Here is a 25,050-nt window from a genome sequence, read left to right as displayed (position 1 = left end):
AAAAGCTTAGCTGTGTGCAGAATGCAAAAGACTCAGTATAGACAATCAAGCCAGCAAAACAAATTGACCTTTGCCAAAGTGTGTTTTTATTGAAGTGTTGGGAATTGGTAAAGGGAGAAAAGCAGCAAGATGCTCTACTCTTGCAAGGCTCTGCCTTTAATTTAGAGCCATTCGTCTGCTCAAGTCCATCTCACATTCCCACTTTCTACCTTCCGTCTGACTCACTCAGCCTTTCAGACGCTTTTTGTGAAAAAAATCAACGGGTCATGTTTGCTCTGCCAGGTTCCTACTCGCATGTCTGTACCGCTCATTACTGCAGTTAACCTTCAGTGCCTCTGTCAGGTTTTATCTCTCACTTTTTAAACCCTGAGTTGGCCATCTTAATTGGAAATATTACAGATTGTAGGATATAAAAAGCAGTGAGAAAACTTGAGTGTAATGACCCTCCAGCTAGGACTTGGTGAAAGCGGATGGTTTTCTTGCAGTAAGCTATCATCCTGTGAAACTGTTCTGGCCTAAAGATTTGAATTTTATTGCCTTAGGTTTGCTCACAGCCTTTGCAATTCAACTTCTATTATAGTCATTATGTGTGGGATGATGTCATGCAATTGAAGACTGTGATCTAAAAGCTCTTGATTTCCACCTCTACTCACTCACTGTGCATAATAAAGCCACTTCTTACAACAGATCGATCATTTTTTCTCTTTAATTACCAGAAAATTATAGAGAAAGGCCACTTCATATGCTGGTTGAAATGCGTCACCAGAAGAACATGCTGGATTGAGCTTTTATGTAAAACAGGTGGATGTGGGTTCAAGAAAGAGGGAGGGAAATGTGTATGTCACCATAGAGCTTGTGGGTGCGTGTGTGTGTGTGTGTGTGTTTGGTGGTTTTCGTTGGGCAGTCATCAAGGTAATTAGATGTAATGACCGCGGCTAAAAATAGGAGTTAGGGCTTTCAGGGGCAAGAGGCCACCAGAAATGTTCTCAGAAGAAATCTGACACCAGAGGGCGCTCTCTGCATGATTTAGAAAAGTAGAGACTCACAGCTTCCAAGTTTCAAGCCACAAATTTCATGATCCCTGTTGCCCTTTTGTATATTTACTCCAGCTTGTAACAAACTGAAGTATAAATGGTATTTTTTCTTTTGCATTGACTGAATTCTCCAGAGTTTCAGCTATTTTTATTTTCAGTTTTATCCTCAGTTTTATAAAAGTTTGACGCCTCTTTTGTGTTGACATGATTCAAATTGATATAAATTTTGTGTTAAAGATGTGTTTTGGATTTGTCCATGCTTCCCCCACAGATCCGAGGTTTTCTCTCCAGGTTCGACAACGTACTCCCTGCTAGTCTGGCCTTCGACAAATGCACCGCCTGCTCACCCATCGTAAGTAGCCCGTACAGCTACAGAGTATCACTAAATATTTGTTTCACAATCTACTCTGAAAAGAAGGCACAGCTTTGACAGTAAATTCCTATAATGTTACAACTTTGTTATGAGCCTCAAGTTGCAGCCTTTGCAGAAATAGCAGGGGATTCCCATTTCTACATTGTTGAGTCAGTTGAGCTGTGTTGAAATGTTGGTCCTAGAGGAATACTGAACACACACACACACACACACACACACACACACACACACACACACACACACACACACACACACAGAGGAAAGCTAGTAAAGCCATATGGTAGCAATCAGGCAACAGTTGCTCATTGATGTCAGTTACTGTCTTATGAGAGGAATTAGCTCCCACCACTGCTGTGTGTGTGAGTGTTTGTGTGGTAAGTGTGTAGAGACAAGTCGATGAAGGGTCTACATATCCCACATCAGTGAAAAGAGGGCTGGAGAAACAGCTTTAGCCTTTGGTCTGAGCCTAACTAACTAGCCCAAAATTGCAACAGGTGGCTCAGCGGTGGTTAGCGACTTGATTGGCTGTATTAGTGTGAGATAAGAATGAGAGGAGGGGCTTGAACTAGGGAGTGAAAGTTAGGAAAAAAGAGAAAAAGTGAGATAAGGGTGAGGGGGCTGAGATAAAGAGAGGAAGTACTGGGTTGAAGAAAGGCTGTTGTGATGAGTGGAGGCCTGGTCCACTCTCTGTTTTCTCCCCCTGCCTGATCTCAATGCAGTCTTTGTGTCTGTAAAGAGGTCATAAAGCCCCAGATCTATCACTTTCATGAGAAGACAGAGTGAGTGAGACACAGAGGGAGAAACCAAGAGGCAGAGCGAGAGGGGGGGGTTGGCTCCCTTGTACTAAAAGAGAGAGAGAGAGAAAAAAAGTTTTCTCCACCTACGCTGCTCCTGAAAAAAAAGAAAAGATGAAGTTCCAGCCCATCTCAAGGTGTCATGTTTCTGCCCGTGTGACTGATGAGATTATTCGGTCTGCACAGAGGGTTCATAAGGTTTGACAGGGATTGGCTGAAGTCTGTGTAGTCGGGAACAATGAACAACACGAGTTAGGAAAGACGATCCTTCGCTGAGGAAGGGATCTAGGCTGAGTAGTGAAATTGGTGAAAATGTTTTGATTCCCCAAATCCCACCCACACACATTTTCCCTCTCTCTGTTTTGCATCTGCTTATCTGCCGTTAACTCTTTCTCTCCCACCAGTCTGCTCTCCTTTCTTCGCCTCCTTACTTTTTCTCCCTCCTGCCTTTGTATGTGTCTTTATCCATCTATCAGCCCACTGTAATGTGTATGTGTCTGTCTTTGTCCTCTGTGTGTGTGTGTGTTTGTGTGTGTGTACTCCTGCCGCAGTCAGCTGTGTGCTGCCAGGTCACTATGGAAACAAAACAATTCAGCCCCTGTCTGGGCTGGAGCAGTTCCTGTAGAGTTGGGGCTTTTTCACTTTTTTGGTGTGTATCTAAGAGTGTGTATGTGTGTGTACGGTTTGTGTGTGTGTGTGCACGCACGCACGCATTTCCTAACTCCATTCGAGGGCTGAAAGCCAATAAAGCTACACGCCAGAGAGTAAATCACAGCTGACGTGGCTTTGTATTGCAGTGCCAGACACATCTTACTACAAATACTTGGACTTACACTACCAAATATGCTAACACTATTAATAGCAAACATTTTTTACATTTGGAGTGCAAGAAGGACAAAATAACTGAGCTAGCCTCAATCACTGCTCCTGTTTTTTTTTTTTTTCTAAAGTGCAAGAGATGAACTGAATGTGGAAACAGGGCCAATACAAATAACAATATTGCTACAGATGCAAAAACCAGTACAGGTGCAATTACAGATACAGATACCAATACATAAAATGATATCAATTCCAATAAAAATACGGACACAGATGCCAATACAGCCACCAATGATTTAGATACAGATACAGCTACCAATATAAATACTGGTCCTGATAATGGTATTAGTATGGATACTAGTACGATACACATTCTAGTACAGATACTGAAGATAATATTGATATAGAACAATACCCTTACAGACACTGATACCAATACAGTTACCAATACTGACACATATACCACTCAAGATGCATACTGATAGTGTAGCTGATGCAGACTCTAACATTGACAGAGATTCAGATACTGATACAGATACAAATATCTATACAGTTACAGATACCAATACTTGTTGAAATACCATTACAAAGCCGGTACACATACCAAAAGTGATAGCTTTAGCAGTATTAAGGTTGTGACCTATTATTTAAAGAGCTGTGACATTGGATGTATTTTAGCCTGTAGCTCATGCCAATGCTCAGCGGATACATCAGTGCACCTGAAGAATGTTTTCCTTCCTCCTGAACTGTTTGATACCAGGATCTTCATTACGGCCACATTTTTTCATCACTTTGCAGACTTGGATCAGCTTTAATCTGGTATTAGTGGGCTGGATTCGTACCTTTCTATTATATCGACTGAATTTTGTAATCAGCACAGCTTAAGCTTTCATGACTGTGAGAAACTTTACTAGATTAAAACTCTTTGAAGTGCAGTTACAGAGAGTAGTATTGTGTTACAGGAATGTATCACAATGCTGATACCATGGCTTCAAAATTGCGAGTGGGATAACAGTGTTTGGATAAAATATGTTGTTTTAATTCAAGAATTTAACTTCTAATTTTACATATTGTAAAATTATAAGGCTGATGCTTATTCAAAATAGTGCATATGGTGAATGTTCTGGGTGTAATTAACTTATGCCAAGTTTTTTTTCTGGTTTAAGCTTTCAAAATGCATGATTTAGATTCAAGTTATTCAATTAGTCATAGAAATTAGTAATGTATTCTTGGTAATGCAAGTAATCCGTGCTAATCATAATTCCTTTATTCCACAGTTTTTAAATCTCCTGCCAAATCTCGGCTGTTATGTAAGATAAGGTAGTATTTTTTTTCCTGAGGAAAAGTATTGTCAGTTTATTTGTAATACAAAAGTGCCAAAATTAAACTTAACTAAATTAAACTTTAAAAATGTAATACTACATCTTCCATACACCATTGTCCTGCATTAGATGCAATATTTGAGTAAGTATCTATTTTACATTTTGTTCCCTTGTGAAAGTTTTACTTATAGGTAAGACATTAGTTTTTCACAAAGTTTTACTAGAGTTTGTTTATGAGTTGGTTTTTTTTCCCAAGAAGTTGGCTAAAGCTCTGAAACACCGTAAGCCTTGAGTGTTTGCATAATGAGTCAGTTTGGAGTAAGTGCATATGTGTATGCGTAACCTGGCGCGTTGACCGTACATGTTAACAGCGGAAGTCAAAGACACTGAGTCACCAGGAACTGTTTACTCATAATACTCAGGGAGCACTAAGTGAAACATCAAGGCCAAACCACTAACATGAAGAGCCATGCATTTTATTGATGATTGTGAATACTAAAAGAAAAATAATAATGGAGTTATACACTTGGATTGTGCTCTACATTCTTCCTCTACAATAGAATTACTACAGCTACCAATAAGCATCTTCTGTTTCAGCTCAGATAGTTTCAAGTTATGTTTAATTTTCTGTGACTGTCAGTGAGAAACATCCCAAAAATGTACTTTCCAAAGTACTAAACCATGCTCTTTATGCTTACAATTAAAACTGTAAGCCCTTACAAGCCACCAGGACCACCCAATGCATGTTTTATGCCTTAAGTGTTCTGACACACAGTTCCACACTTGCCTACAGACCCATAGACACACATAAATAGTCAATGCTGTCTGGCACTGTCAGTGAACTTCTAAAATACAGATCCAAAAACAACCTGAAAAAAAAGAGGCAAAAACCATCATCACATCCAAATGAAGCGAAAGGCTGAAGATTTATGTGACTCCAAAAGGAAGGAAGTATACATCCACATGTGTAAACATATGTGTAATTCAGATCCGATCCAGATGTTTACAACTCTGTTAAAAGCGTAGCGTAAGTGACACCAAATGTCAACAGCTTGTGCAGTTTCTGTAATTGTATGCTGCTTTATTTTTACATTTTTTCCAACCTTAATTTTAGCTTAACTGTCACAGTGCTGTTTTAGTCAACTCAAGTTTCAGTTGCCTCACTCCACCATCAAGGCTTCCTACCGTGATGGAGACATTTTCACTGCAACTATTTCTGTTTGTCTTCAAGTGGTGTGACTTATTGATGCTCTCACACCGAACCCTTAACCCCCCTGCTAAAGCCTTTGGTATACTATCTTCAGTGTCAATGCGTGTCGTCGGTAAATATGTTAAACAAAACTAAATGTGTTCAGAACTGTGATAAAAGAAAAAAATACAAGAGATAGTTGTCTTTGAGCATAAAACTACACAGGATACAACCTGTTATTTCATTTTTCTAACGTCAAACTATGCCATATACTATTGGATACTACTAGATACTGTCAAAGTCAATTGCCACTCTTTTTTTGTCTCGTATTAATAAGGATACATCTGAATGTTGTAAGTGTATTTTATTATCACAGTATCGCCACAGTTATCATGTTGCCTCTGTGTCATGGGCAGCTATATTTCAACAAAGTGGTTTTGGCCGTTGGCGTCTCATGTAATGGATCCCATGCGTGGAAGTGGAGAATCAAAGAAATAAAAGAGAAGGAAGGAAAGAAAAGAGAGGTTGAAAAGATGAACGAGGGACACGTCAATGTGTATTGTGTGCGGTGTGTCTGGCTCAGAGGCTAGACGCCAGGTTAGTCTGCTAACACATGCACACGCACACAACAGGCATTGACTCACACAGTGTGTTGATGTCTGAGGCGGAGGTAACCCTACACCTGCAGAGGAGGGTCTGTGGGTGTCCATGAAAGGCTTGGCCAAGCCTAGGAAGGTAGACAGGAGGGCAGAGGATCTGTGTGTTGTCTGTGATGTGTGTGTTTTGGAAAGTAGGTGTGGAGTTTTGAAGTCAGTGCTGGTAGGAGATCAAGGTAAACATCAGGGTGATAGCAGAGGTGCCAAGCTGTGGTGTAATACTTTGGGCTTATGAAGCAAAGAGGCAAAGTTAATATCCATTTTTTGACCCTTATAAGCCTGAAGCTATCTCATAATGTGCTCACAATAAATTGACTCATCTTCAAAAATTAAAATTCAGCCAGTGTTTTTCTTATAATAACATAATATCCACCTCACTGAAGATGTTCAAAAACAAAATGACACCTGAATTGATTTTAGAGAGTAAAAATGTGTCCATGGGGTAAGAACAATGTTCTTAAGACATTATTATTATTTCAAGATTTTTTTTTTGCCCCTATTGGAGTTTCATTTTAAGGGTTCAGGCTTTGTTTCTCCATTGCTATCTTGAAATAAGACATTTTCTGGGTAGTGTTTTTCTCACATTTCTTACTAAAAATAAGACATGAACACATAAGATTTCAGTTTTTTGCAGAGTTCCCAATGAAAAGTTCACATGACTCAGCCATTCACTCTGAGGTAAACACAGCAATTAAGAATAGTCTTTCAGCTCACGTGTCACATTTTATGCATGAAATACACTCAAATACTCCATTAGAGGGAAAAATCAGAGCCTTTTATGATGGTTGCTATTTCATTTCTTGTGGAAATTTAAAAGGTTTGAGAGGATAATTCACTTTTCTGCCATCAAAGAGCAAGGCAGATGTTTTTTCGGGTTGTTACTTGTTCCTGGAAAAGAATAAAGAGAATAGTTTTTGTTTCTCAGGCATACATAATTTCTGTCCTAAAAATGCTCCTGTGTGAACATGTATAATTCACATGTATGTGTTTGAGTAACAAATATTAATGACTTCTTTAAACAAAGCTTTATTCTATAAAAATGGCTCAAAATGATTTGCACCTTGAAGAAGTATTGTAATGAGTTTCTTATTGCAGAATGTCTTGGTTTTTACATTTTTTTTTCTAATTAACCTTTTTTTCCCAGGTTCTGGACCACTACGAGAGGGAAGGTTTCAACTTTCTCTCCAAGGTTTTTAACTCTTCCCACTCTTTCCTTGAAGACCTGACTGGGCTGACGCTGTTGCACCAGGAGACACAGGCTGCAGAGGTAAATTACAAACACTTTTGCCAAGAGATACAAATACGCACCTTTCTGTACTAACAGCAGACACACAACACAGGACGACAGATACCAAAACAACATAAAACAGCTAATTAATTTCCAAAATTAAAACTTATTTTGCTCAATTATGTTTGCAAAGCTTCATAATAAGCAGATCCAGGCCATTGGCAACATCTTAGGTGAGAAGAAGCCCATCATGAAACAAAAAACACTTATTCTGTGATCACTGTGGGAAATCTTTGATCTGTAAACCCAGCTGTCTAGAGGTGCTGCTACATGCAGCGCTCTGAAAACGCAGCCGGTGAGTGTTGACAGACAAGAGAGGATGGGGCAAAACCACAACAGAGAAGAGATACCAAACACAGATCTGGTTAAAGTCCGATGTGAGAGATGCATTGTGAGAATGGGTTTGATCTGTGTTTTGTTGCAGTTAAGCATGAAGAGATCATAATTCATGTCTATCTCTTATGTGAGTTGAATTATCTTTTTGGTGTTGTATGTAAACAACACCAAAAAGGAAAAGAGACTGAACACTTTTACTAAATATCTGCCAACAAATTCAAAGCCTGAAGGAACATAACTTGTTTTTGGTTTCAGAAGTGCTCTTATCAGGGTTTTATGTCCATGCAGTGTTGTTTGTCATTGTTTGAAAAAGTGTTATCTGTTTGCAGCAAAAAGAACATCAATTTTAAGAGTAATAGGGAGACTGCTCTGACAGTATTGAAACACATGGAATCACCTGCAGTCATTAAATGACAATTAAGCATTTTATTAATCTCTAAACAGATATCTGTGTGCAAGTTCAGCCAATAGTCCAGCAACTCAATTTTGTTTCTCTACAAACAGTGACGACGCAAAGAAAAGAAAGTCTTGGCTGGATTATCTTCTACAGCCAGCTATTGTAGAGTTGGCCGAGCCCCCAGAGCAAAATTAGATGATATGTGATGGATATTGATAATAAAGAAACTTCACTTCAGAGCTAGTCATACCAGCAAGCCAAGAGTCTTCTGGTGAACAACACTAATAAGATTGCTGTCAAACTGATGAGGCAGGCACTTGGTGGAAAGATCTCCAGTTTTATACTCTCAGAGCAGTAAGACTTGAGCTGAGTCTGAATAGACAATGGAGAAAGAATTTAAGGGGCTTGTATTTAGGAAACTCTGAAAGGCATCAACAAAATGAAGCTTTTTAATCAGTGGCCTTTACTGAAAGAGACTGAGATTGTCTACTTTGGTTATCTCAGGGCTGTATCTCTGCTTTTCGCAGATGATGGGTTGTAGGGTTTGGTGAAACCGTAGGTGGCAAGCCTGGTTTATACTGATGCTCCAAATCCACCCTGCAGTATATATCCTACATTTGTGTTCTTATACAGAAGCAAATGCACATAGTCTTACATGCACCTCCTCAAAAATGCAGCTACGCATCAGTGGCGATTGCCATAGGACTGCAAGGGAAGCTCAGCTTCCCCTAAAATGTCCCCCCAAAAAAGTGGTGATATGTCCTGCTGTGTGTACATTTCATTGACAAAATTTGCGCTAGAATTCCTTCATCTTTTGTTCAGAATCAGCTACCTATCACAGGTGATTGGCTCGACCTCCTTCTCATTCATCCCCGCAGCGGCTCAGTGATTTAACCTATGGATGTAACACAGTCAGACACTTAGCGTCTTCTGACTTCAGCGGGGAAGCGTAGAGTGGGTTGTTCCACTGTGGAAACTGGACAGTTATTGGATAAACGCTGGGCTTTGTCCCGCCCTCGGACACTGAGCGTCTCTGGGGGTCTTCAAGGCAGTGGGCTGGCCTGGACGCTGGGCCTCTGCATGATGATTGGATGACCTGTCCGAGGCCGAATCCCGTTTTGATTGACAGTGAAATGAGCCAGAGATCTTGAAGTATAACCCTCCACCTGAGCATCTTCTGAGTTTTACAGTCAGTTGTTCAGGACTGATCCGGAGGCTCTATCAGTCCCCAGCAAGTTTACCTTTATTAAAAACGACGAGTGTTGTGTTTAAAGATTCTCTCTCTTTTCACCAATAAGCAGCTACAGCTACAGCTGCAGAGCTTCTCCCCCTGTCACTCACACTTACAGCCTGTCGTAGTCTCACGTAGCAGCTCCAGCTGCTAGCAAGCTGGCATGGAGGGTAGAATTTACATTTAAATAAACAAACAAATTTATAATGTAGGCCGGAAAAAAATGAGCTTCCCCTCCTTGACTGACCAGCAGCCGCCACTGCTACGCGTTGATACAAAGCAAACAGCAAGCCCTAAGATTAGACCACCAGTAGGATCAAAATAACGCTGGTGATCATCTACTGCTAACATGTCCAAGCTGCAGCTCTGACATAATACACTTGGATTCAGTTGCCATCATTTTGTGTGCACAACAAGCAGCAAAAAGTGACAGAACCCAGAACTGTAAATGTGTCGATAATAGAAATCACACGGCCAATGAGCGTTTAGGCTGAGTATTGCAGAGTGTAGAGTTAAGGCAGAGGTATGACAAGGTTGTAGAGATTGAGTTACACCAGACAGACAAGTATTGTGTCATGAGTTGTATTGTGCAAAAATACTTTGCTAAGTTTAGTAACTTCTAGGTTCTAGCAAGTATCTCACCAAAGCAGAAGTTTGAAGTAGCTTTGACTATTTGTAAACAGACAAACACACTGGTCATTGCTTTATGCATTTAGAGTGAAAAAGGAACCAAGTCTCTTTTTATTTCCAGTGCATTGGCAGGTAGAAATGACCTCAGTGTAGTACTCCAAAGAATATGAGCACACCCTCAGGAACAGGGCTAAAAGCTCAGACATACCAAAGCAGCTTAGGATCACTTCCCTTTTACAGTTCTAGCTTTAAATTATGATTGGCGTCTCAGTCAGAGCGATTCAACATCTAGCCTTGCCTGGGAATGCCTCAGGAGAGGTTTCGGCTCATGAGGAGGACTCCTGGGTGTTCTTTTCCTGCAGAATCTAAATAAGGGATGGAAAACTAACAGCTCGATAGAGCTTACCAAAGTCCGTCAGGAGCTGAGTGGGCTTTAAGTCCATGGGAAATCTGTACACTGAAAACTCTTCTTCAGTTTCAAAGCCACTTTGTCCCAACCTTAAGAGTAACTGCTGGGTAAATTTGAAGTAATTTCATTGGTGAGAGTTTTCAAATTGAATGTTAAAAAACAGATGCACTGCTTCTCTTTGAAGAAAGGCAGTGATATTTCTATTTTTTGTTGCTATAGTAGCACAGAGTTGATTTCAGTGGAACAACAAGCAGCACAACCTCCCAACAAACAGCCAGAAAGTCGGTGGTGGAATATGGGTGGTTTTCCTCAAGACTCCCCTCTGACATGAGACAGAGAGGAGTAGAGGAGAGGGACAGAAAATGAGTGGGTGTGGGGTTGGGTCTGGGCCTGCCAAGCTGTGGGAAAATCCCACGTACTTTCTCCCCAACTCCTACTCATAACACACAGATGGAGGAGGGGAGGAAAGCGAAGTAGAAATGAAATGAGTGTAGATAAGAGAAACAAAGGAGGGGAAGAAAGAATGGGTTCAAAAATAGGACGGGGATTATGGGAAATGAAGTGAAGAAGAAAACAGGCCTAGGTTTTTTTAATTTCTTTTCCCATCCATTCCTTTTACGAGAGAAAGATATTTTCTCTCTCCAACCATTAACCTTAATCTCAGCCCGTATCCTTCCCTCTATCTCATGTAATAGCTCCTCACTTTTCTTCTCACCCTCCCCCTCTCTATCCCTCTTTTTTTCTCCTCACACTGAAAACTCTGGCGTAGGTCCTTTTCTCTTCAAGCAGAAGATGGAGAGATTGTTTTGATTGCTCAGCCCACTAGCGCCAGAAGTCTTAGCGCCTGTTTCCTGTACACAGATTAGCTACTCTGAAAACTACTGCACTTGGAGGACGTCCCTTCAAGGTTTTTTTTCCTTCTGCTATTCCAGGAAGGGACAGAAGTTCTTCACTTGCATGTGAAAGCATATTATTACTTACTTCATGCGGGTAACCAGCAGAAACAGGCCTTTGGTTCTTTGCAGGTCTTGACCTTTAGTTTTTAAGAAGTAGAGAGCATGAGTAATGATAAAAACCAGGAGTTTAAAGGAAACTTAATGTTTGTTTGTTTGTTAGTATGTAAATTTCATACAGGTATGAGTCTAAATTGGACGGTTATTCTGACTTTGTAAATGCGTCTTTGGGTTAAGAAAGTTTGACATTGCCTTAGTCACCTAAAGAACCTTCTATCATCACCAGAAATATATTTCTCCTATATTTAGACCTCAGACTGACTGCAATTTAGTGATTTTGAAACTCTGCGGTAGCCAAATGACTAACTAGGAGTACAATGAAATTTGTCATATGTTACTAAATGTTTGTGCCTGGATTACAGCAAACGTTGATGACTGTATTTGCGTGTTAATTTTACAGTGGTCTCTTCTTCTCTTCCCTGTAGCACAGCACTGAATCCAGTACATGTAGTGTGTGTATTCTCACGTGCGTGTGTATGTAACCGATCTAAACTATAATCTACGTCACCAAATAGCAGTACTATGTACTTAAGGCCTATTTTGGGAGACTTTGTAACCTGAGAACTACTTTTTATGCGGTCACCACAGGGTTTTGAGGGAGTTCAAGTTCGGTAAAAGTTTAGACTGAATGAAAGCTGCATGTGTGTGCGCACTTTCTGTGTGTGTGAGCGTGCACATGTGAGTATGAATGGCGTCTTTGTGAGAACAGCCCTGTTGGGATTTCACACTCGGGTAGCAGAATAGCTGGGTGGAAAATGTTCTATGACTTTTGCGCAGGGAGATTAGCCGGGTGTGTTTGAAGGTTTATTGAAGTTTTATTTTGTTTTTAACTTTCTGTCCGTCATGAGGCTGTTCTTGCCTTCAGCAAGGACATTGAAACCTGAAGAACATGTTTAAGTGTTTGTGGCATGATTTGTTCTTGTTCTGGACTGTTTGCTTTTTACTTCTCTTTCATTTCTATGATAGACAACTTCCCCTAAACTACAGTCTTTCAAACCTCCTGTTATTCCTCAGGGTGTAACTCATCACTGGATTTCAAGCCGAGGACTTCTCAGCACGCTCAAACCACAATCAGCAGGAAAAACTACATTAATATCTGCTCTCCAAAACTATCCAAGTTTTGGAAGCCACTACTGTGTGTGATGTTTATTACATAAACACATGTTGTTTTGAGGCTGCAGTTGAAATGACTGGCTCTAGTATTTTCTTTAGGTCTCAGTGGGACTGTTTAAACAATATACACAGAAGTTCCCATCAAGATGGTTGAATCAGACCGCTTTAAAGAACAGTCAGTAACATCTTGTTTGTTCATACAGCTTGGGGAACTTGCTGGCTCAAAAACAATTGATGCCCCTGTGTGCAGTTATGGTGCTGTGCAAGTGTATAAACCAAAGACTGTATAATACATGGACATAGTTTGCGTCACATCACCCATCTCTTTCTATTGTTCTTTCATTTGTTCGTTTTTTAAGGTATTTCTAGATAGGGCAGTAGATAGAGCAGAAAACAAGGTGAGAGTAGGGAGTGATATCAGGGAGGCTGACAGCTTGGGGGCTAACCTCAGGTGGTGCACTACCTAACTGCCAAGCCATACTGCTCCCCTAGGTCCTATGGTTTTGAAGCCAATTATCAGCATGTTGGATATGCAGACTCAAACTAACTTTAGTCAAGCTGGTGTGAGGTTAAGAAGGAGGCCTGAGCAACTATGGCGTGCCTGGCTGTCATTTAAGTAAGCTGTGCCTCCAGTTATGCAAGAAACTGCCTTTTTTGAACTTCATTGTATGTGGTTTCTGGCATTTCCAGAGCCAGCCCCAAGTGGACCCTTGTGGAACTGCAGTTTTTAGCACTTCTGAAACGGCTCCATTTTCACAGCCTCAGGTCGATTGGTGTAAACTTTTGTTGGCAAGATTTAAAACCTTTCTCTCAAGCTTTGTCTATGATTCAGTTTTAAGTCAAATACTTTTTATGAAGTTCTCCAAAAAAGCGTGCTGTTGTTTTGCGCTGCTTGATTTCCTCTTCCTAAGCCCCGCCTCTTTTTGCTTTCTGTTCCAGTGACATTGTTCTGAGCTTAAACTTGGCAGGAGTTCAGGTTAAGTTTACCCTTCCCTGTAAATCTTAGCTAAATACATGCAGGGCTACCCCAACTGCTACCTCAAAACCCTAGACAATTATTGGCTTCTTGCCTTGTCGGATGTGGGGCTTTTGTTCATTTGAGCTTTTTTGAGATGTGTCTTCTGATTCCAGTGAAGCACATCAGATTGAATCAGGTTAATGGGTCAAAGGGGTCTTAAAGTAACTTTATTGGCTGAGTGGACCTTCCTGAGTGTGATCTCACTGCAGTGGGCCAGATGGAGCAAACGGTCACACTTGAGAGCCTTAAAGGAAGTGAGTGTCTGCACAGGATGATGTACCTTTCCCCTGATGAACTTCCACAGATTTCAGCTCCAATAGATCACTAGAAAAGCCACGCTTATGCATACACTGCTTTAGGCTGTGGCTAATCCTTGTTTAGTAACATGTAGGCTGATGGGCCAAAGAACCTGGATGTTTTTGGCTCTTGAATTGCCGAAATTCAGCTGTAACTGTTTTCATGATGAATAAGGACAAAGAACGCATGTTTCTGTCTGATAATTATCAGCCGATATCAGGAGTATTGTTTTATACTTCTCATTCCAAAAATATAGCTTTATCCAACAAAAAGAACATTAAGAACATGGTGGTGGGATTGAGTGTGGATGGTTTTTCATTGTTTCAGAGGAGAATAACATTAATGTAACTCACAAAACATGGTCTACAAGTACCAGAGAGGAGGATACAAGTCCTGAGGTTTTGACAATACCAATCTTTTATGTTACCTGAAAGGTTGTAATCACATGGAGTTCAGTCAAACTGAAAAGTTGTGAATTTTCCCTGTGCTACCATGCTGACTTAGGTAAACAGTGTCAATAAGAGCCCCATGATTATTTGTCACTCTTCATTTTGGTCAGTCAGTCTGTCATTTTCAGTAAGTGCTTGCATGTTTACGTGTGTCCCCGCATACATTAATCTAAGTCTGACTGCAGCTCACAGAGGATGTGTGACCCTCTTTCAGCACAAAGGGTCTTTTTCCAGAGTTCTTGCTCTACTCCCATCCACCTACGCCAACCAGCGCTGCCAGTAAGTCACAAGATAAGTGAGCTCCAAGAAGAATGTGTCACTTGTTGCACTCTGGGCTTTTGTTTTGGTGTGATCTTGTGACATGGTCATTTAGTCACTCAGGGATAAGATGTGACAACCTCTCCATCAAAGAGATTAAAATAAAATTGTTGTGAGCAACAACATTGTCATTATTTAGTCTAAAGTTAATCATTTGACACATAAGTAAGTAACAGATGTACATTGATATGATTCTATCCTGTAGGATTACATAAGAGCACAATGAGGCTTTATTTGATGGATTTCATTATCCAATAACATTTTTGAGGGTGTAACCTGTGTTTGAACAACAACATCATGTCACTGTGGTATTTTGAAATGAAATCATTGTAAAATCACATCATTCAACTTAATAAAATGGGACCTTCCTGGAAGTTTCCACATCAAGCCGTCCTTTGGGTCCGGGGCCCCCTGTTTGGAAGAGATTTGTTTTTAGCTAACATCCAGAGTAACTCTTTTTGAGCTCAGGGTCTTGCTCAAGAAAGGTCCAGTAAGATAGATAAGAGTTAAGACAAGCCTTTTGTTGTCAGTGTTCAAAGACTGCACCGTCTTTAAGTTCATAATACATTTTTTAAAATAACTTTTCAGTTAAGAGATCTTACATCTTAATTCTGGACTTCTTTTTATATGATTCCCGTACACAGACACAAAGTTTAGTCAAATATAGACTTAACTGTTTCTTTGGCTTTTTGTGATAACACTCTGTGCGCCATCAGTTGCCACAAATCATCACCTTGAGTCATAAGAATGCCCCGAAGGAGCAGAAGCCTCCCAACCACCCACACTCGACCCTGCTCTGGTCCACGCTGCTCTACGTAAAACGGTGTGTTGACGATAAAGTTGATTTAGTTATGTTGGCTCATCACCCAGCAGCTTGGAAAATGCACAAGCTGGAACCTGCACACACACACACACTTACACACTTACACACACTAGTCACATGCTCCTTTCCTCCTTTCAGTCTGCTCTCTTTCTCACCCCCACATATAGACACACACACACTTACACACACACACATAACCACACACAGAACTTGAGCGTCACAGGGCCCCCATGTATGTCAGAGCTTTATCCAAACACAGCTACGGTTGCTACATGCTACAATTATTACCAGATGGACTCAGGGAAAACATATTAAGTCTGCTTTTTCATTAGCACACTGCACACCCTCCTGTGAGACCCAGAGAGAGTGAAAGAAAGAGAAAAGAAGGCATCTCAAAATCTGATTTCAAATTTCCAGGAGAGCACAGCTCACCCTTGTGTTTTTTGTCTTTCATTTATTTCAAGGTCCCATAAAATCACAATGATTTTTCTGCGTTGCTAGGTTTTCATAACATTCAGTTTTATGTCTGTTTATATCAAAGTCCCACCCTTTTCCCTTCAAATCTGACACTCAGGGGAGTAATCACCAGCGCTTTTCAATTAGATGTTACAACACAATGTCATCCAGCAACCCTCCACCCATCATATCCTTTAATCTTACCTGCGTCACAAAACCTTGCGGTGGTCACATGGGTGGGGAAAAGTGAAAGGAATCAGTCAGATGGCCAAAAGAGGTTAGACAATGGATGCAATAAAAAGGCAGAACACAAACTTTCTTTAAGGTTGAAGCCTCATTTAGGCTTTAAACTCCTTGTTATTTATGACATTTAAAAACTAAAATCTGCCCAATCTCTCTTTGATAAGATAAGGATATAAAGTTGTCAACCTGTGGTTACATTTAAAATTTTGTGGAGGATTGAGTTTCTCATTTCAGAAAAAGAAGAACAATGGAAGCTCCAGTACTTGTTACATTGTTATATTGTTGAATTATTGAAGTATGAATTATTGTCAGGACATCTTTGTGATTTTTATGTCCATAGCCTGTAAATTTCAGGACATCAACAAAAAATAAAATAAAAGGTTTTAAGGTTTTATAAAAAAATATCAGGTTTTAAATTTGTCTTCGGACAGGCACATACATGTTCTAGTGCCTCTATTTACCATACGCACTAAGCACGTGTGTATTTACGTCCTGGGTGTATGCTAGCTATTCATGCTTAACATCTAATGCACAGCTAATTATAAACATGCACTCCAATTACAAGGATGTATGTCAGCTATTTAGAGTCACATCACACTTCCTTTACATCCTCCCCAAACATAGTTTGGCCCCCTCTCCCTCTGGGTTTTCTGCCTCACTCCAGTACACACATACACACAGCATTCGTCACTATACATAGTTGAAATCTCCCTGGTTCTTTGGGGGGCTAAATTCAGAAGCTTTGTGTCAGTCAGAAGCTTGACTTATAACCTTGCTAATTCTTGACCAAGTGTTTGGAAGTTTTTCTCCGTTGTAGATGTGAGTATATTTGGTGGTGCAGATATATTTAAGGGAAATGTATTGCCCTGACAACTGTTCCAACTGTGGCTTTATTTTCACCACAGCACCATATTTCAGTATTAGCTTTGTTGTTTCCTACATTTTTTTTTCAAGTGAAGTATTGATGTGTAATTTTTTAGTGGTGCCAGAGCATATCTGTATGCACAAAGCAGTAAACACAAACATGCAAACGTTTGAGCACAGCCATCTCTGATTTTGGCTGAAAGTGCCTATTTTATTCAAACCAAATGTGATTCAGCTTTGCTCAGTTCATAAACGCCCTTGGCAACAGCAAGCTTCTGTCGCAGTGCTCACAGTTTAAAACAGTATAACTTTTGGAACATATATAAATCCTGCGCTTTTTAATGTTACTTCCTGTTCACTAACAAATCAGAATTGAGAATGCAGTACGACTTCTGTCAACAATGACCTTATAATTCCAACCATATCATATTTTATACGTGAGTTTCAAAGACTATCTCGTTAACGTGATACGTTCCTTAAAAAACCTTTTAAGAATTAAATAAATAAATAAATTATAAATGTATTCTGCCCTCTTGATGATTATCATTCCACCCACACACTTTTTAACAGGGAAATCCTTGCTAATTTCCAAGAAGTTGGGTAGGAATAAGACCAAAATTCTTGATAATTTTTTTTAAATAAGTATTTTTCTGCATTGAAAGAGCCCAATTTATCAAATGTGAAAAAAATGTCATATACCAAATAATATGGAAAATTTTGTTTGTGGATTTTGTTAAAAGAGTAAATAGACATCTCAGTTCCAAAAAAAGAAAATTTTCTGGCAATTAATTGGTGGGCCCAGCTTTACGGGGTTAATGACAGTGGTCCTGACAGAGAAGAAAGTAACCACTCATGTTTTTACGAGATACAATTTCCAAGTGTAGGCTGCTGCTAATGCTGTTACAGGGTTTGTTTCAGTGGTAATTTATAGTGTCTTGATAAAATGTGATTCAATAAAATCAAAGATGATACAGGCAGAGCATTTTAAAACAGACTAAACTTTCACACCTGAAGCTAGGTTTGTACCTCTGCGTCTAATAGACTTTACCCTACTCTGTAGGTCTGTGTACCCCTACGCGCCTTGCATCTTTACATTTATTCTCCTCCGATGTCTCCTCTCTGTCTTTCCTTGCAGTAACTGCATGATAAATGGCAACATGTGTCAGCTTCAGTGTAGCATTATGGGCTTAAAATTTCAGGAAAAAAGAAAACATAGCAGGACCGTAAACAGGCACTCTGGTAATCATAAATAACACCTTAGTGGTCCTGATTTTGAAATCACAGAACATTTTCTTCCCTTATGCGCCCTTTAAATTGGTGTTTGGCTTTGGTATCATGTCACTACCACTGCTTCCATTAAACAAGATAAAATGAATGTGTTTTCTTAAAAACAGACTGTATCAGAGCAGATCCAGACATATTTAGGTTGTTGGATCAGGTGGGCCGGCAGTGTCATCTCCCCCACTTTACTGTTTCTATAGTTGAGGTAACATGAGTCTCAGAGCTAGCATAGCAGCTCAGTGTTTCTTTTATTACAGGGAGCAAACCTCAGCAGATGTACCCCTCAAGTATTAAAACATTTGATACACAGAGCCCACATTAAAAGAACAACTCAATATCTAGCCAGTGATATATTTATTTAATTTGTCTCACTTTTCAAATATACAACAAAAAAAAATAGTTTTGTATGTTTTCCTTTTTAAAGTTCTGTGACTTCCCAAAAAGAAAAGTGTGTGAGCTCATTTGAATGTTGCATCGTTTTAGTGTATATACTGTGTACATAATGGTGGTTGCAAGGATTGAACAGCTATCAGAAATCTCACTGTAAAGAATGGGAGGTGATAAGATCTGAATATCTAAAGCCACCACATAGCTTTACTTCACAGGGACACTACTATGGTGGTCTCTATATTATTAAAACTCTTGCACACAGTGCTGGAGCCGGTGACAAGGTGTACTGTAGGTGGGGGCCAAAGGGGTCGCATGGCACCCAGTACAGCTGTCTCACGCCTCGAGCGAGCCAGAGGGGGCCCATTCAGATTTACCAATCATCAATCATAGAGGGGTTATTTTCATAAGTCATAAATAGAGGCATCATAAAGAGAACGTTTCCCTCACTGCATGGGAAAAGTTGCAGCAGCTCTGCTCCTATACATGGCCTCTCTTCTGAGGCGCCACTCAGTCCAGAGACAAGCCTTCTTCTGGCCTGGCAGCTGGCTGTGAGCAGGGACAGACAGTCAGTCAGACAGATGACCGAGTAGTAGTCTAGTCGTCCCTGTTTAGCTCCTACCCTTCTTCCTCTTCGGTAGCTTTTAACAACTATTTCTGTAACTGTGTCGGAGCTACATTTTTAGAGTAGGGTTTCACTTCCGAAACCCAGCGACCCTGATTCACACTTCAAGGGGATCATTTTGCCCCAGAGGCTGAGCTTGGAAAGGACACAGTTTATATGAAATCCATTCTTTTACTTTTAAAACATGATGCAAATTACTTCAGAGATCAACATGATACTTTTTCTCATAGCCTCATTTTATTTATCAACGTCAGGTCCCGTCAGCATGTGTGAAGATTTCAAATTATGCTGTATATCACAGCTATGAGGCTAATTTTGCAGGTGACCAATAACCACAAAAATCTGTTCAACCCACCATCTATTTTTCAGATTTTTTACTTTCATTTAGTTTTGCAAAAGCACATCCAGCTTCTGTTGTGCAGTGCACTAACTTAAAGCTAAGCAGACGTGTTTTCATGACTCTGTCTGAGAGCAGGACTGTTTATTCCTCTGTTCCTGATTCAGCTTATCTTTGATACAGAAAAGCGCTCCAGCTGCATCAAAGACACAGATAAGAGCTGGACCACTCTGTAGGACTGTGTGTGTTTCTGTCTGTGTGTGTGGTGGGGGGGGGGCTATGCACCGTTGCCTGCATGTGCATGTCTGAATCTTGCACAGTCTGATCCTGGCCTGCTTGGCTGGTCACAGGTAATCTGCCCTGGAGCTCAGGCCTGCAAAAAAAAAAGAAGAAGGAAACCACACAAACACACGATGCATGTCTGTGTGTCCACAGTGCCAGTTCTTATCTTTTCCTCCTGATGCTGTTCTGTTCAGCACATGGAGGACCAAGATAACATCAAGCCTCTGGCTCAGATTATTGCACCCACACACAAATGGCAGTAATATACGTATAGATATATGAGAACACATTTATGCACGTTTCCATTTGTGCTTATCTGCTGCTCATGTGCTTATTCTGGTCACCATTTCTCTTAATGACTGACTGATACAACACACATGCCCATGACTGGCTTCATCCTCACTACCTGTTTTCAAATGTAGCTGCTTGGTTATTGGCCAAAATTAGGGATGGGTACCTTTCACATTTAAAACGATAAGGTACCAATGCCTGGTACCTGGCAATCAGTACTGGTCCTCAACGGTACCTATTTTCGTTACTCTTTTGTGTTTATGTGGTAAAACATATCAATTTGTTTAGTAATCAAGTATATATATATTTTTTCAATTAACATATTCATTCTTTAATATATAACCTTGCAATGCTGCGTTCATGTCCAGAAAATCACCTATTCTTCCACTTCCTCACAGTCACAAGGATGCATTTAAGTACCTAAACATGGTACCTTTTGATTTTACGTGAATTGATACTCGGTACTTTTGACAGAATTCGGTCAGTACCTGTAAAAGTACCTCATTCGATACCCATCCCTAGCCAAAATAAGACAATAAAAGTACAACTTTGCATCAGTCTGCAACATGCAGGACATCACAAAGAGAACTGAATTGTTTATGGGGTTTTTTTTCCTTTTAGACTTTTAACATTGTAACATTTTCATTTTGGCTCTGTTCAAGCACTAAAAAGCTTTCAGAGGGTCATAGCTTGAGGTTCAAAAAAATACTATTACAGTTAGCTATAACTGTATAACTAAAAGCTATAACCTTACACTGTGGACTCATTGTTCAGTTTGAAAATTATGTTGATTACTCTAAATGCAAGTCAGTGTTTTAAAAGAAATTTGTGTTTATTATCATTTCTAGATTCTTTCATGAAAGCCTTGTCTGTAGTTGTACAGAAAAGCTTGAGTGTCAATACATAGGTGTATTTCCATTTCATTTTCAGCCTAACTCATGATTACGCTAATGTAGCCCCCTAAACAGATTTCCCTCCATTTTGAATCAATACATCAACCTGGCATATCTCCTGGTGGTGAAACTCGTCATTTAAAAGGCAGTTTTTTTTTTAGTATATTGGATATTGTGATGTATTGCTATGCAGCTGAATTGCCACTTGGTAGTGCTTGATCATATGGTATCACAGCAACTTATTGTGTCGTACTGTGACATATTGAAAATTACTGAAGTGTCAACCACTTCACATTTGACTCATTTTTTTACATCTGATTTTTTTTAGTACCCATAAATATTTGCATGCACCTAAATGACCTCAATAGCTCTGCTGGTACGGAGGAAATCCTTTTCTCTGAGAAGTGTTTGATCAGTGATTCATTTACTGTGAAGAAGTTTTTCTAATGAAAGGCTGTCTGGAGTTATTATCATCAGATCAAGACATCGCCTCAACTGGGGTTTACCTGGAACTTTGCCTTCTTTTCCCCATGAACTCTGTGTGTGTGTGTGTGTGTGTGTGTGTGTGTGTGTGTGTGTGTGTGTGTGTGTGTGTGTGTGTGTGTGTGTGTGTGTGGATTGCCAGTTCAGACCTGCCCTCAGTTTAATTAGAGCTGTGAGTCAAAGCCAACTGACGTGTGGTCAGAGGAGCAATCAAACACTTGTAGGGCCCCTGGGCACATGCACGCATGAGGGCACAAATGCACACACCCACACACACACGAAATGAACAGCTTACAGAAAATATCATTTGTTCAATCAAAGCAATTTTCTCTGTCTTGATGGGAGGAGGGTAAACAACATTTTGTAAGAGCAGTCCTCATAGAGCAGTAAGCCCCAACATTCTCTCTGTCTCACACATACACACAAACACACACACACACACAAGTTGATCTGTTATTGCAATTTTGTTAGCTTCACGCTCACAGCCGTTCACTGGGGTTGAATTTAAACTGGTACACACACGCTAATGTCTCCCTAGAGTCATCAGCTGCTCTGCTAAATGGAGTATATAATCATTTAAGTGTTTTATTTTATGATTCGTAGCATTTTCTGTAAAAAGAAATGAGTCTTTACTTTCAGTGTGGTCATAAACAGATGGATGTACATTGTTTCTGAATTTTATACTTTTGTGTTTTCAGAAACAATTTGAATTCACTTTGACATTTTAATCAATCTTTTGTTAAGTGTGAGGTTATGAAACACTCAGATATGACTCAGAAAATGTGTTGATAGCCATCCCCAGTATACAGGAAATGTGTCAGAAGGAAAAGGGGAGGGGGAGAGAATGGAGGAGAACATATTACGCTAATAAAAATGAGTACATAAAAGGTGGTGTGAGGAAGATGGAGCTGGATAAATCCAAACCTTTGAAAGAGAAGAGGATTCAAGGAAAGCAGAGATTTAGTCGTTTGACAAAGTTTGAAAAATGAGTAGTTGAAGAAAAATCAGTGAATGGTTCAGAGAAAGACGAATAAGGGTTGTGCCTCAGAGGGACAGCAATACTGAGAAAGTCAGAGCAGCTAAAGTTTCAGGAAAGGTTAATGGACACAGAGGGAGAGCTGTCCTCAAAAAGAGGCCGAGCAGTCAGTCGGTGTCTCGGGAGAAACAACAGGACCCAGCTGTTGCTCCGCAGGCCACCACACCCAGCGGAGAGAGGCTCCATTTGTTGTTGTAGCTGGCCTTTATGACTCTGGCAGAAAAGGGAAAAGGGGAGGCACCAGAGTTTGACCAACTTACAGTAGAGATAAGAAAAATGGAGAAGTGGAGTGAGCATGCAGTGTTTGATGAGGAAATGGGAAGAGCAGGAAAAGGGCAGATGCTGCATCACTTCCCGGTCGGTCGTCTGGTGTTATGAGCTTAGTTTCTAAAGTTTGCTATCTGTGCTGAGAGTTGTGAGTGCCTGTGTTTTTGTTTGATTACCCCCAAGACTGGAAAGTTTATGAAAACACAGTCAGGGGATGTGACCTCAGCTGGGACCTGCACACTAACTCGTTTCCCACCAAAGCTCCTCTGATCTCTCTCTTTTCAACCAGTGTCAGACCACTTTCACCTAAAGCGATGTCAGCTTTCACTCTCTTCCACACTAATCTTCAGCTTTTTGAACTCCTGAGCTTTAACACCCTCTCACCTGCCAATTGAAGGTTATCTTACTTTTTCACACTCCCTCCTGATTTAAGTTTGAAATTGTTTGGTAATTGAAAATTTTGATCACTTTTTTTCCAGGGACTGATAAATTATACAGAAGACCTGGTTGAGAAAAAAATCTGAAAATCCAAGTTTTTTAAAGGGTTCGATAATTTAGACAGAATAAAACAAGATTTGGGCTACTTTTAATTTAGTGTCTTCAGTGTTCCTGATTTGAGATACTAATGTAAAGTTAAGACTAACATTGCTGTCAGCTAGCTGCTAGCTAGCAGTATGTTATGTTAACTGCTGTATTAAATAATAGCATGCTATGTAAACTGCTATTCTTACTGCTTTGTTGACTTTAAGGTAAATATTAATGTCAGCTAGCTGCTAGATAACAGTATGCAATGTTAACTAACAGTATGCTATGTCAACTGCTTTGTATTATTAAGGCTAATGTTAAAGTCAGCTAGCTGCTAGCTAACAGAATGCTATATGAACTGCTTAATTTAAAAACTAGTAGAGAACCCCCTGTAAATTTTGTGTCTTCAAACACAAAGCTAATATGATTCAAGATACTAACGTAACGTTAAGGTTAAAGTTACTACTTCTAGCTGCTAGCTAACAGTAGCATTAGCCTCTGGGGTGATTTAAGCATGGGTTCCAAGATGTTTGGTTGTTTAAAATTATGTAATCAGCAGCCTGGGTTACAGGTATTGCTGGGTGTATTAGACCTGTAGTAATCTCACTGTAGCAGAATTGATGCGTGCATCTCCCCATCAAAAGAGTATCGATGTGCATTTGTTGACTCCTCAATAACACTTGCTGGAAATGTTGCTGCCAACACCCTGTTTGTAATACTGCAAATTTAAGAGCTTTTTTGGCCATTTTCAAAGCCACAAAGTGACTCAGCTTTACATTGACACATTTTTAACGTGTGGAACAAAAGGTCATGGTCCATGACTTTTAATCTACTCACTATAAGTGGTTTTATAGGTCAGTGGTGTATCTAAAAGAACAGGACATGCTCTGCTGAGAGCGCAGGTTAGGTTAGTAGGTCCCCCTCCTCTTCCTGTGTCCACCCATCTCCTCTTCCTCTTCCTGTCTAAAATCTAACTGAACAGTTCATGTACACACACGCACAATTACACACATCCGTGCACTGACACATGCTCACAGTCATATCCAACCCATGGCCTTTTCTCTCTGTTCCCCTCCTGAGACCTGTAGACCTGGAACAATGAGGACACCAGAGAGAACACACAGGAGCACTGCAGGAAATGGGAAAAGCACAAAATGATCATTTGAAGCACAGTGGGGAAACAGAGCTACCTAAACCTGTGTGTTCTCAGTCCACACATGGTCTGTAAGGAGGGAGACAGCTGATGTGGAAAAAGTTTAGATTTAGCTGGCTTGTTTTTCCTTATACTGGTGAAAGATGGTGCAGTATATCAAGGTCTGTTTGTACATTAGGTCAAGGCTTAGAATATTGAGGCACTGATAAGAACGCAACCCCTTTTTTTATGAAAACAGAATTGGTCACTGTAAATGGTGCATAGGTAGTATTTGTTTATCTCAGTATGTTAGCCCTGAGTGAGGCTAGTGACCCATCAAGGGTGTCCAAATATATGGTCACTGATCTGGTCGAGTGGTTTGTGGTGCTCTGACTGATTGGAGTCTGCTTCATCGGGGAAATTTACGAGTATTTCACCA

General features: G+C 40.1%; 1 protein-coding gene across 2 annotated transcripts in view; it reads left to right on the top strand.

Moving 5' to 3' along the window:
- Positions 1-25,050, top strand: part of atg7 (ATG7 autophagy related 7 homolog (S. cerevisiae)) — a 65,484-nt gene that overhangs the window by 28,853 nt on the left and 11,581 nt on the right. For both annotated transcript variants that reach the window (XM_074679398.1, XM_074679389.1), the window contains exons 17-18: positions 1,306-1,386; positions 7,332-7,454. In XM_074679398.1, the coding sequence (XP_074535499.1) occupies positions 1,306-1,386; positions 7,332-7,454 (204 nt within the window). The remainder of the gene's footprint in view (positions 1-1,305; positions 1,387-7,331; positions 7,455-25,050) is intronic.

The sequence above is a fragment of the Halichoeres trimaculatus genome, unplaced genomic scaffold (assembly GCF_033239565.1).
Source record: "Halichoeres trimaculatus isolate MK-OKI-2021-1 unplaced genomic scaffold, fHalTri1.1 fHalTri1_scaffold_1, whole genome shotgun sequence".
Lineage (NCBI taxonomy): Eukaryota > Metazoa > Chordata > Actinopteri > Labriformes > Labridae > Halichoeres > Halichoeres trimaculatus.
The sequence above is the reverse complement of the archived record's forward strand: the minus strand, read 5'-3'. Positions and strand labels throughout refer to the sequence as shown.